Source organism: Drosophila innubila, chromosome X (assembly GCF_004354385.1).
Source record: "Drosophila innubila isolate TH190305 chromosome X, UK_Dinn_1.0, whole genome shotgun sequence".
NCBI classification, from domain to species: domain Eukaryota; kingdom Metazoa; phylum Arthropoda; class Insecta; order Diptera; family Drosophilidae; genus Drosophila; species Drosophila innubila.
This window is the reverse complement of record NC_047626.1, coordinates 32,902,672-32,916,369: the sequence shown is the minus strand read 5'-3', so window position 1 is coordinate 32,916,369 and position 13,698 is coordinate 32,902,672. Positions and strand designations below refer to the sequence as shown.

The window sequence follows — 13,698 nt, the reverse complement described above, 5'->3', positions numbered from 1 at the left end:
TTATGTGTTTGTATTTGATAAACAACAACGACAACAATAGTTTTAATTAAAGAAGCTAAGTTAATGTTTTGATAACGGAACGAATAAAAAATAGTTACAACAAATACAATTACAAATGCTGCTGCTTCAGTTGCAACGCCTGAAAATCGGCAACGACTACAAATTGTTATTTTTTTCTGTTTTTGATGATCAGCGTGTGTGATTGTGTGTGTGCTAATGCATGTGTTTAGATGCCAAGCATACAACTTGGGCATACGAATAGTTGGCGAAAGTGATAACAACAACAGCAACAGAACGTGAAACAAAATCTCTGATCTGAAACTGAACATCAGCAACAGAAGCGACACCCGCACAAAGTGCAACATCAAAATCGTCAAATTGGCGCCTCACAATATTGAATTAGATTTAGAGCGACGCGTTTGTCGAATGCATTTGCATTTATCCAGCGAAACAGCCGCGACCGCAACATCAGCAGTTGCCATCATCAGCAATAGGACTTTATATACGGGCTCGACAGCAGCCGGAACATCAGCCGTATTAGCAGTGGCCCCCGTCAGCGTCAGCATTGCCGGCCGTCTGACAGGCAACAGCGGCGTCAACGGTGTCAACGGAAGTGGAAGTCTTCGCAGCATGGTCACATCCTCGGTATCGCCAACAGGAACAGGCTGGTCAACGCCGGCTGATTACAAAAGCGCTAACTCGGCTGTAACAGCGGCTGCAGTCATGTGCGAGGTGCTGCCTTTGAGTAGCGCCAGTGTTGGCAGCAGCTCACCAACAGGTGGCGCCAGCAATGGCACCGCCAATAGTACACATAGTGGTAGCAATAAAAATAGCACTAATAGTGTTATTAACAACAACAACAACAACAACAACTCCCATAACAACAACAATAACAATAATGCTGTTCATCAGGATCTGTTGTGGATGGAAAGGTTTGTGTTGGAAAGGCAACAGGAACATCCTGGAGAATTGGGTAAGGAGTAAGCAAAACAAATTTTTTAACCAATTAACAACAACCTTTATGGAAGAACAAAGCATCTAGAGTCAAGTAAAACTGTAGATTTATAGAAAATAGTATTGGAAAAAGAGTACTATATACGAGGACTGTCACAGAAGTCTCAGACCTAATGTATTAGTGTTGCTAAATGTAAAAGAAAAAAACAAGTGGGAAAGGCTCTAGTCGAGATTCCGAAAAGTACTTTAAAAAAATTACTTGTTTTACTTTGAAAACATTAAATCGCCATAACTGCCGTTCAACTTGTCCGATCTTGATGCGATTCAGTGGGACAAGAGATAATTCTAATAGATAACGTTAATTACCATAAAAAAAACGTATAATCCTAAAAACTGTGGGTGTGGTTGTTTTTCGCGATATGCGTGAATATATGAATGGTCTATATAAATCTGCGTGTGAAAGTTTGGTATCTGTATCTCTTACAGTCTCTAAAATCTAGGCGCTCACACATACATTCCAACGAACACAATATACCCTTTTACTTATTTTTTAAGTAACGGGTATAATAAAAAAAGGAAGTACCGTATTTTGAAAGTTTATATTCAACGATTGATGCCAATACATTGTGTAGTTTATTTTTGGTAGCTATTAATAAAAAGCGCTTTTAGAGAACATTAAGACATGGACAAAATTTGTCATTTAATACAATACTTTTATTTGCAAGGTCTTGGTCCAAACTAAATAAGGGCCGAGCTGGATTCCACTCTAGGGGACACTGCCCGTTAGATTACAACAGTAAAGTAATCTAGTAATCCAACTCTATTTTTAAATATGAATAAATTTCACCATTGGAAAAGAATTGGCAACAATGAAGAGGTGGTGTCAGAAGTTAAAGCCTTTTTTTGCTATAAAAATTCTTGTTATTCTTCTTATAAAAATAGTATTGAGGCGATTGAACATCGCTGAAAAAATTGAATTGACTTAAAAGGGAAGGACGTAAAATATTATTTAAAACAAAATCTAAAATTTAAGTTTTTGTTTTAGTTTTTAGGTTGGCTACTTTTGGGACCGCCCTCGTATACATAAGTTCGGAGCTTAGGTTCGGAACTGTTTTTTACAGCGAATACTTACAGAACATGCTCGAAAAATCTTAAATCAACTATTTTAAATCTTATATTTAATCTTGTTACGATTAAGTACAATAGATAAAAAGGACCATCTTTAAAATTGTGAGTGTGCTGGCTCTATGCGATTTGTGGGGGCAGAGGGGGGCATGACAAAAAATTTAAACAAACTTGATCTGCTCTATCGATTGCTGATGCTGATCAAGAATACATATGCTTTATTTTGTCGGAAATGTCTTCTCTCTTTTACATATATTTCAATGCATACAATATACCTTTTTACTTATTCTTTAAGGAAAGGGTATAACCTGATTTTTTTTTGTAATACTATATATTTACATACGTGTTCTTTAATAGGGTTGGTAAAGAAAATATTTCCCACATTTGATTAAAAAATAGTATTATATTTTTTTTGACGAAATTTTTTTTTTTTTCCCAAGTGATTGCTTGGGAAGTGACATATTATATTATAGCATCACTTATGTTGCAGTACTTAAATTATGCCTTATTACAACATGCTTTTGCCGTCTTCTTTATATTTTTAAATTTTTTCTCTTCACATCGGACAGGTTTGCTGATATGGTTATAAGATATCAACTGACTCATCGCAGATTTTAATGTTTACTATGTTATTTATTGCAATAATAGAAATATCGGAAAAGCAAAAAAAATTATAAATTTTTCTTCCGAATTTAAGCTGAAATTTTAAGTCAAAAAATCACGGACTGTAACCCGATTATAATCATTATAAGTCTTATTATGAAAATTACAATATAAAGAAAAATTTTATTTTTATTGATTTCGTTACAATATAATTATTAATTTTTAGTTCTTCTTTATAGCCAGAAAAAAAATCATTATTTTTGAGCAAGAAAGATGAAACTCATATAATAATGATTATTTCTTGAGTCTTATTTTTACTTCACAAATATTGATTATGTTTGCTCAAAATAAAAATCATGTTGTAATTTTGACTTTTCCATGAATAAAATAACTTTATAATTAATTATTTACGGGCCTGTGCCGGTTTTCACTTTCGACAGATTTATCGAAACTGAACATATTTAACCTGTTCTAATTTTCTCTTTTGAAATACTTTGCGTATTGATGAATTAAGTCTGGTAACGTGAAAAAAGATAATTTTAAAGTACTTAGCATAAATGCATTTATGAAATCATATAATATAATTTAAGGCGTTTACTTAGGCTTTTTCTCGTGCCACGCCTTCTTTTATCAATGAAGTGTTAAGAATATATATTTAAAATTTCACACCGATATCTCAACGGGTCTAAAAGTTACAGATTTTTGACAACTAAATTCCTGAAATGAGCCATAGTGCAATGCTTTAAAATTCAAGTTGACCTCTGGAAATAACCTTTTAAATAAATACTAGATTTTAAGAAATCAAAAGAAGTTCCTTTACATACAAGTTTTTTAAGTAGTGGTGTCAACTAGAGCCCCAGTCATATTTTGGTCCACGCAAGTATAGTCCAACTTTCCCTTTTTTATACCCTGAGCCCATTGAGCTGACATAGAAACAATCGGTCGAAAATCAACTTTTAGTACAGAGTACCTGGGCACAGGGTATACGCCCACTTGTTTTTAATCAATGATTGCATTATTGAATTAATTTTAATTTTTTAAGGCATATTATCATGATTTTCACCTTCTAATAAAATAAAAAAAATTGCATTAATTTTTTTTTCTTTTGAAGGAGCAAAAATTTTAATCAGTCCTGAACATTGCACATAAATCATATCCATCATGTGCGATATTTAAAATTGAATGCTTTATACAAAATGTATAAAGTATAAAACATTCCTTTAAAACGAAGCTGATCTCATTTAACTAAAGTCTTTGAGATTTGGGATACCTTTACATATTCGGTTGGGGGTCAGATTGAAATATCAACGCGTGTCAATTGCCGAGAATGGGTATCAGTGTACACTCAACACATGTGGGGCTTCTTCTGGTTGTCGATGTTATTCGATAATGCCATCGATGAAAGTAAAATGATAGCAATAATTGTTATTGATATCGAAGCACGAGTCTTGCGACGATGCGTTTCTTCTACTACTTCTGATCCTCACTTAAAGAATTTTCTGTTGATATCTACAACCACTTGCACATGAATGAACCATCGAAGTTGTTTATGAAATCTCAGCAAATTGACGAATCCAAATATCCCACAAAAAAAAACCTCTACACGAGGTGAAAGTCTAGTGACGAAAGCAATTTCTAGCCCAAAATTTCTGATATCTAATTTTGTGATGAACAAAATTCAGTTTAATCTAAGAATTTTAAATAAAAAAATAAATTAATAAAAATAAAAGCGAAAATTGGCATTGTGCACTGTGAGCAAAAAGGGTGAGCCTCATTGTACATAAAAATTACTTTTTGCGCAGTGCCGAATGCCAATTTTCGCTTTTTTTTTATAAATCGACGCGTAATTTTAGGTAGAATTTTTAAAAAATAAAAATTTTACCAAAAGGCCCCAACGGCCCCATTAGCTGCAATCATTTAAATTTTTCCCCTCCCACTTACACCACCGTATCTCATGACCCAGGTTGGTTAGAAAAAGTTTTAGTATGCCATTATGTAAGTTAAGACTAAACCGGTATATAACTCGATCTGATCGGACAGTCGTAGCAAATTTTCCAACTTAGCTGTATATATTGTTACTCGCCTTTCGCACCCTTCGTGATGCTTTCGTAACTAACGCGAACTGCCGCAGTGATCGAGTTATGAAATTTCAGCATCCTTTTGAACTGTAAATGAGTGACATGATTGTGTTCAGATTTCCAAGAATATCGAATGAACGACCTTTCCACTCGAAAGAATTATATGTTATTTAAGATTAAAAATTCATCAAATTTAACAGCGTTAAGAGATAACTAAATGGACCAGGCGGGCTTTGGTTAATGGATTTTGATCTTATTATAATCTATACAACCACCCAAATGGGTTCATTTTTGTGAATTCTTTTTCTACAAGCGATGCTTATAAATTATAGCACTAGTCGTTAAATTTGTATAAAACTTTTTTTATAGATCGATGCCAAAAATTAATAGATAAGTGTCTCACTGATTTTGGGAGAGTCATGTCCCATATTGGTATGTAAAATCAATACATAAAGGTTGTACGTAAAATGCAAATTGTGTTGAATCTTTTTAATTGGCAATCAAGCAATCTAATTGGTCTTAAACTCATTTTCAAGCATAGCAGCATTCCGAAGCTAAATTAAATGTATCTAATTATCTGTGAGTGAAATAATCTATATTTTTTGAGAAATATGGAAAGAAGAAGCGGAGTGGCAACTTTCCAAAAGTGGGCATTCCAACTCATTGTATTGTTTTAGGAAAATTCCCTTTATTTGACGATCCTACATTTTTATATTTGCCCTAAATAGAATAAATAGATTTGTCAATGTCCTCTTTGTTTGAGAAAGATTTCTTTCCGCCGAGTGAATTTTCTTTATTAACAGACAAAGGACGTAATGTCTGAATGTGGGTACTAAACCAAGTCTTAGCCCAATTCATAAAACTTTGGCTTGTAAACTACGCAAAAGTAGGAAGTCTGATTGTAATTCATGAAATTTAACCAGCCATTATTTCATAAATTATACAATCCAACAAATTTATAAATTGATTACAAAAATTGATACATACAGATTGCCTTAGTCCAAGTCTACGACTTTCAAATTTATACAACAACTAAAGCTTGTTTCAAGCAAGGCTTGTTTTTTTCAAGCTCTTACTTTAAAAAATAACCCTTTCAATTGACAACTGCTGTTGCTACCTTTAATATGAATTATTCAGTCTATCCTGGATTCTAGGAATGGGCGAACTGTCAAACATCACCTGCTGTCGAACAGCGAGTCAAAGACTCACTGTCAAATTAATTACGTAGGGCATCAAATAAAATGTAATGAGCTGTTACTGGAGGATGTGGCAGATATGGATGCAGATGCGATGATTGACTATCAAATAATGTCAACATAATAACTATTAATTATTAACGATATTAAGCATAGCAAATTATTAATGCTTAAACTGATTGTGCTTGAATTTCACTTTATCTTTTGAATTACAGTTCGAACAAGTAATCCGTATTTTCTCTGCTCCGCTCTGCCCACCCACTGGCGTTCTAACAAGACGCTACCGTTGGCCTTCAAAGTGGTCGCCCTGGCGGACGTCGGCGATGGCACGTATGTGACGATAAGGGCGGGAAACGATGAGAACTGCTGCGCCGAATTGCGGAACTACACGGCTCAGATGAAGAATGGTGTTGCCAAGTTTAATGATCTGCGTTTCGTGGGACGAAGCGGAAGAGGTGAGTAACTCTCAACACCAAAACATGTTTTCTGTTTAGTTCCGGCTGTCAGGAGTTTGTCTTATATTCGCAATGTTTATCAAAACTAATACAAAATGGGGATTCAAACCGTAATAAAAACCTTTAACCGGCATTACCAATTAAAAATTGTTAATTACAATATAACTAAACTCTTATTAGAAACAAAACTTTATCCTTACACCGAAATTAAAAAGTCTTAATTCTCCAAACCGAACTAGCTGATTTATGTAAAACGGTTTGTTTCGTTTCTGGTCTTAACAGGGCCCTTATCAAAATTAATTGTAATTTTCAGACTTTTAAACAGGTGCTGCTTATTATTTCAGTAAGAAGTCAAGTAATGACTACTTCAAGACTGTCATAACTCTCACATTAAGAGTATACAAGATATGAATATATAATTTTTATTCAATATAAAACAGAATATTATTAACACAAAAATCAAAACTAAAATTTCGCTTGTGTTACAGTTTGACACAATCATTTAGTTGTAAAGAAATTGTTTTTTAACTTTACTAGACCCTGTTCCTAAAAAGTAGAAGGTCTCCATTAAGTTTATCAAATACGCTGTATAAAAATATCTTTTTTATGAGCCAAAACTCAAAGCTCTACTATTATAATTTATTTTGTAATAAATTCCTTTTCGATTTGCGGGGGCAAATATTGTGTTTTTAGTTCTTGCACGGACGAAATTTATGTTTCAAGGACAATTGGTTCTTTGATTCTATGAAATTTTAAAAATCCTGATCCTGACAAGGGTTTTAATACCCATCAAAATAAAAACACTGAATATATGCTTATGATAACATGTTAAGCATTTCAAAAAAATTAATTTTTCAACTTAACCAGGAATTGATTTTAGAACTATGGTTTCTTGTTGAAAACATTTATAAATTGACTGCAGATTACGAATTTGGGTTACCATTTATTAATATTTTTGGGCCCATACAAATCGATGCACACTTTTGTTTACGTTAAGACCAATATTGTTCACTGTACTATGGACACGTTGTGGACCATTGTCCATGAACCAAACTTGCATCAAGGATCAATGTTGAACAGTCGTCACATTAAGCATTGGTATTGGCCCCGTGCCCAACACGCAATACGGCAAACGCCAAGACAAAGGCAAAGATAAAGGCAAAGACAAAGGCAACGACATACCGTCGGTCCGGTAGCCCGCGAATTAACCCAAAGTGAAGTCGGCTTTTCAAAGCGTGCTGTATATGTTTAAGCCCATAAGACATAAAATATCAGCATATTGTGGGCTGCGAGTGTGTGTCACGCAAGGCTCTCTCTCTCTCTCTCCTCAGCCAATGGCATAATCGATTTGAGCCTACCATTAATATGGAATATGTGCATAAGCATGCCAATGGGCATGGGCTTGTCTGTACTCCGCTCGTGTCGCGTAGAAATTGCAGCAGCAGCAGCAGTTGGCTAATTAGCTGCAACTGTTGTCGGCCTGTCGACCTACAAATTGGCGACTCGTGCCGCAACGGCTAGCAAATAATTACTGACCCGGCAGCATTGGCAGCAGCAGCTTCAATCGCCAGGCATGCAAATAACAAGCTAATGATGTAAAAGCATAAGCGCTGACCAAATTGTCAAAAACAGCCTCAGTGCGGCACATTTAATACGCCCCGCTCACAGACTTACCCCATTTCCCTTCCGCTCTTTAGCAAAGCTTTGTAATTCGTCAACCGGGACATCATGCGGCGATTTCTGATTAAATGACAAAACTCATTCTGACAATCAAGCGAAAAAAATGAAAACAAACAAGCATTATATGTATTTAAACAAAACAAAGGAGCAAAAAATAAAAATTTAATTTGCCCCCTTTTCAAATTTGTGGGAGGGTCGCCTGACAAATGCCGTATGCCAATGTCCACTGTTTAGGATAAACAATTTCGGAGTCTGCACTGTTATCACTTTCTTTATTACCAATGTCAAATATACTAATCATATCAAAGGACCTGACTTTATCATCATCAAGCAAAAGGATTAAAAGAAAGGCTAACCATAATAAGTAGCACGCGCCACGGCGCGCCGTTGCTATTTATAAGTTGCTTAAAATTCTGCCTCAATATACATGTACATGAACATAATATACATACACATCAACTCCAAAATAATATTAAACATGAAATTCATGTTGATATAAGGGATGGGATAAAGTAAGTTAGCTATGTAGATAATGAGCTGACTAATTGATTGTATACTTCTGACTTTAATTATGCTTTGTTCAGATTGGCAGATATCTGTAGAATAGTATGAGTGAAGTATTAGAATATATTAATGAAGGAAATATTGCACAGATAAGATTGTGTCATTGTAAAATTCGCATTGCCAGTTAAAGAAAATAATACTAAAATCGTTAAATGCTATTTATGCATTATATACAAATTTGTAGGGAATCCACGGTCCAACTTTTTGAGGCCCGGGCCAGCCCAATCCCGAGACCGAATATAGAGCCCTAGCCCGACACGCAAACTTTTTCATCTTTTTCATCATCACTACATACTATATTTGATAAAAACAAATTTTATAAATGTTTTATTTAGTTATAATTTTCACTTAAATTTAACGAAATTTTCAATAATATACAAATTTTTATGTAGAAAAATTATTTTGTTCAAATAAGAGCTGTTGAGCCTATAACCTATTGCGTAGAATATTTCCATGTGTTGAACAAAATTTACTTTTGTGACTTTTCGTGAAGATGTACATGCACTATCGTAAACTTGAGTATGCAAGCATACTCGGTGTCTCAATCAAACATTTTTGATCGTTATTTAGTATATTGTGCTTCTTTGCATGCAATTATAGATATTCTTTTAGATATTTGAGCCTAAATTTAAATCGATTGTTCCTATTAATTACTCTGATTATGATTGCGAGAGTCAGAAACCGGGTCTGGATCCAGTTCGGTATGAGTATAATGCGTTATGTGAGTGTTCATTGTTAAAATGTGGTTAAACTTTATGACTAATTAAGATTGCATCCTATGTTTCGCTTGTCCAGCCTATGCGTGAAAAAAGGGTATTGAAACTGAACTGAAGTAAGATTGGTGCTTATTATTTTTATTTTTATGTATCATCAATTACATTATTCTTTAGTACTCGTATGTGGTACGATATTTTATCAAAACAACAAAAGGTAGTCGCATATTCTCTTATTTTCTTATTTATGTGTTGTACGCACATAGGTTGAGATTATTGTGCTCCAGTTTTCCTTAACGTAACCCTTTTTCATTCCCGTTAACAAAATTCAGATACCACAAATGTGGCTCGATTCTGATGAGTTATTAGAGAAACCAAAATGCTTAGGGAGTCTTAAAGAGTTTTGGTATCTACTTTTGGCATTTTTTGTTTTTGTTTTCTGTTTTCTGTTTTCTGTCTTTTTCTTTTTTTTGTGTAGCGCTTTGATTAATTTGCCTTCTTGTTTCGATCGATTTAACTTACAAACGCAAGCTTGGCTTGAAGTAATGAAGACATTTGAAGTCAAGTCTACGACCACGTAGCACGCCAATATGTCTAAATGACAGGGAACTGAGTCGGTCTATAATGGAATAACTTAATTTGAGGACAAATGTTTTAACTGATGAGCACGATTTAAAGAGCATACTTATGTACATGTATGTATTTGTATTGAATATATAAAGACATTTAAATACATAAGTAAATTATATGTACATATATTCATTATCGAAAATAAATTGTTCACAATTGCCTTAGATCTTTTGTCAATATTGATGCTTATAACGTAATAAATAAAAATAAATATAATTATTATAAATATTTTTATTTCTGTATAGGGTTAAGTTATAAACTAGTTTGTTAAAACTAAAAAAATGAAAACAGTGGTTTTCTTGCACTGATTTTGTTGCGATTAGGATGATAGTTTATAATAGGGGATAACGATAATTACGAGAAAGAGCGATGAAGTTGGATGATAGATAATAATACGGGATACAGCTAATTACAAAAAATGACGTTATATCTTAAAACCTTTGGATGTGGTGTTTTTCACGATTTACGTGGACGGAAGGAGCTGTGTCAAAAATTTAAAGCCAAATTTGGTTGCTCTAGCTCTTATAGTCTCTGGGATCTAGACGCTCACACAGACGGACGGACAGACGGACTTGGCTATATCGACTCGGCTGTTGATTCTGATCAAGAATATATTTTTTTTATAGGGTCGTAGATACCTCCTTCTTCCTGTTACATACAATTCAACCCTTTTTCCAGTATTTCTATATTTTTATCTGTTTTATTAAAAGTTGACTTTCAATATGGATTGTATGTATGTTATAATAATAAACTCTACAATAACTAAGCCTTTTAATGACTTAACTAGTTAACCCTCCAATACCTAAGAGTGCCTCAAGACACTCATCCGCTTAATTACAATTATTAAATAAGTAATTCATTTTTTAAAAAAAAAATATTTTTTGACTGTTACTTACAAATCCATCTAATCATTTGCAAATGCTTAAAATCTCTCAGAAGCTTTAACCGATACTTTTATTTTTGTCTTGCACATGTCATGCGATTTTTTGTGCGTTAAATTCCATCTTTTAAAATGTCAGTTTTTTTGAATTACTACAACTCGAAAAATAACCCATCAATTTTACTTGTTCTTTTTTTTTTTTTTTTAAAGGTAGGTTTCATGACTAACCAAATTAAATAGCATATTTGTGAAAATATTAAAATTGAGCATTTTATCACTAAATAACTTTGTGAAATTTTTTTTTAAATATTGTCACCTTACATGTAACGAAAACTTCTACACAGTTTCGGGGCTCATTATTGAATTCAGAGGTCCAAATTCATTTTGACTTATTTATCTGTTCATTATTTCGATGATTGGGGCTTAGAGGGCTTATATATATATCACAAAAAAATAACCTCTACACGAGGTAGAAGTCTAGACCCATACCCAATTTTGTGAAGAACATAATTAAGTTTAATACAAAATTTAAAATAAAAATATAAATTAATATAAAAAAAAAACGAAAATTGGCGTTCTGCACTGTGGGCAAAAAAGGTTAGCTCTTTGTACATAAAAATTACATTTTGCGCAGTGCTGAAAAATAAGTTAAAGGGTATATTGTGTTCGTTGGAATGTATGTAACAGGGAGAAGGAGGCATCTCCGACCCCATAAAGTGATTATATTTTCGATTAGCATCAACAGCGGAGTCGATATAGCAATGTGTGTCTGTCCGTCCTTCCGTCCGTCCGTGTGAGCGCCTAGATCACAGAGACTATAAGAGATAGAGATACCGAATTTGGCACACAGATTTCTATAGACCCCACGCACGGCAAGTTTGTTTCAAATTTAAGCCACGCCCCCTCCCGCCGCCACAAATCGCGAAAAACCACCATACCCACAGTTTTTAAGATAATACAGTAATATAGTAATTAATGTTATGTAGTAATATTATCTATTATCCCACTAAATCGCATCAAGATCGGACAAGTTAAACGGCAGTTCAGGCGATTTAATGTTTTTAAAGTAATACACGTAGTTTTTTTAAAGTACTTTACATATATTGTATTTCAACGGGTATCGTATGTTCGGGATCTCGACTAGAGCCTTTTCCACTTGTTTTTTTTTTCTATTAATTTATATATATTTTTTTTAATTTTATATTTTTATCTTAACACTGCCGCAGTGAATAATATTAAATAAAAATTAAACTACTTTATATTTTGGAATCAAATACAAAGCATTATCAAGATGCATAATTGCATTACACTTTAAATTTAGTTGCGCTAAAATATTCGCTCTGGTTTCGCTAAAATCAGTACTTCAACTGTTCGCAGTGACAGCGAATACTGTTTTTGTCGCATGCGAATACCTTGGCTTTTTAGATCCCGTACTTAAAAAAAGTACAGGGGTCTATTAAGTTTTTTTTTAAAGAATATGTGCGTAACAGGCAGAATATACTTTACCGCCTAAAAATCGATATAGAAAATTTCATATGCAAATTTAAGGAACAATTTAAAGATAGTGACACCAAACTTCCTCTAGATTGCAGGTAAATTAAGCTTGTTTCTTTTTTCGATCGGACCACTATATCATATAGTGCCCATAGGAACAATCGGTCGAAAATCAAGTTTTAGTATGAAAAACATTTTTGTTGTATGAGATATCATAACCAAACTTATAGAATATACATTTAAGTTAGTCTTAAACATCCTTACCGTAGTTGGTTTAAATTGGACCACTATATCATATAGCTGTTATAGGACCGATCGGGCGAAAATCAAGTCTTAGGATGAACAACTTTTTTGATTTATGAGATATCATGACCAAACTTATAAAATATGCAATTAAGTTAGTCTTACATATCCTGACCAAAGTTGATGTTTGAATGTCTTCAGTAAGAAGAAGAGCTGGGTTGCTTACACAAAGTGACAAAGAGATGGCATGTCTTCTTCGATTAAATTAAAATTCATCATAAATGTATCCTTGTCGACACGGTAGTTATATCGAAATCTGTTCAAAATAAGAATGGCTATCATTTTTCTGTTTGTACATAATCAACATAATAACGCATACGTGCTGTCAGCAGTCCCCAGTGAATCCTATGCGCTTCGAAGAAACCTGCGATCAATCCTTTCCTTGGCCAACTGTTCCCTCCGCAAGAAATCAATGGCCAGCAATCTTGCAAGAGGCATCTTTGGAATTATCTTTCTTCACTTAAGCACTTTACAAATGTAAACAAACCAATTTGACATTCACAAGTAATCGAATAAGAGACTAAGCAGCTGACATGATAGCAGGGTTGTCACACAACTTACATTTTTGTATGTAATTTACAAGCGATTAGTCACAAATATATTGTTATTTTCCCACTTATCAAATATAATACTAAAACTTGGGGATCAACTTTATAAACAAAGACAAAAATAACAAATCATTTTAGTAAATTTTATGGGTGAACGGTTACAACTCTTTGTTGCCGTTCTCGTTTTGCGCGTTGACTCGGACTAAATACTCCGAAAAATGAAATCTCTTTAAAAATTCTATGTCACCTACGGTTTGATTTGAGAGATTTGCAAATCAGCTAGAGTCTAAATCTCCAGAGATTTTTGTGGCACCTCTGTATAAAAATGATTGACAAATAAATATTGTCATGATCACTAACTTTAACTGTATGTATGATCCTGAATGTAGTTATAAAATAGTTATTTTACAACTGCAAATAAAAAGATTAAAATTTTTTTTTTTTTCGAGAAAAATGCTTTAAATAAGTCAAAATA

At 33.6% G+C, this 13,698-nt stretch overlaps 1 protein-coding gene across 1 annotated transcript in view; it reads left to right on the top strand.

Annotated features, from left to right (window-relative positions):
• Positions 1 to 426: 426 nt before the first annotated feature.
• LOC117794006 (protein lozenge) overlaps positions 427 to 13,698 on the top strand; it is a 34,907-nt gene continuing 21,635 nt past the window's right edge. Inside the window, 2 exon segments of the mRNA XM_034634469.1 lie at positions 427 to 973; positions 6,172 to 6,411. Of these exon segments, the coding sequence (XP_034490360.1) occupies positions 427 to 973; positions 6,172 to 6,411 (787 nt within the window).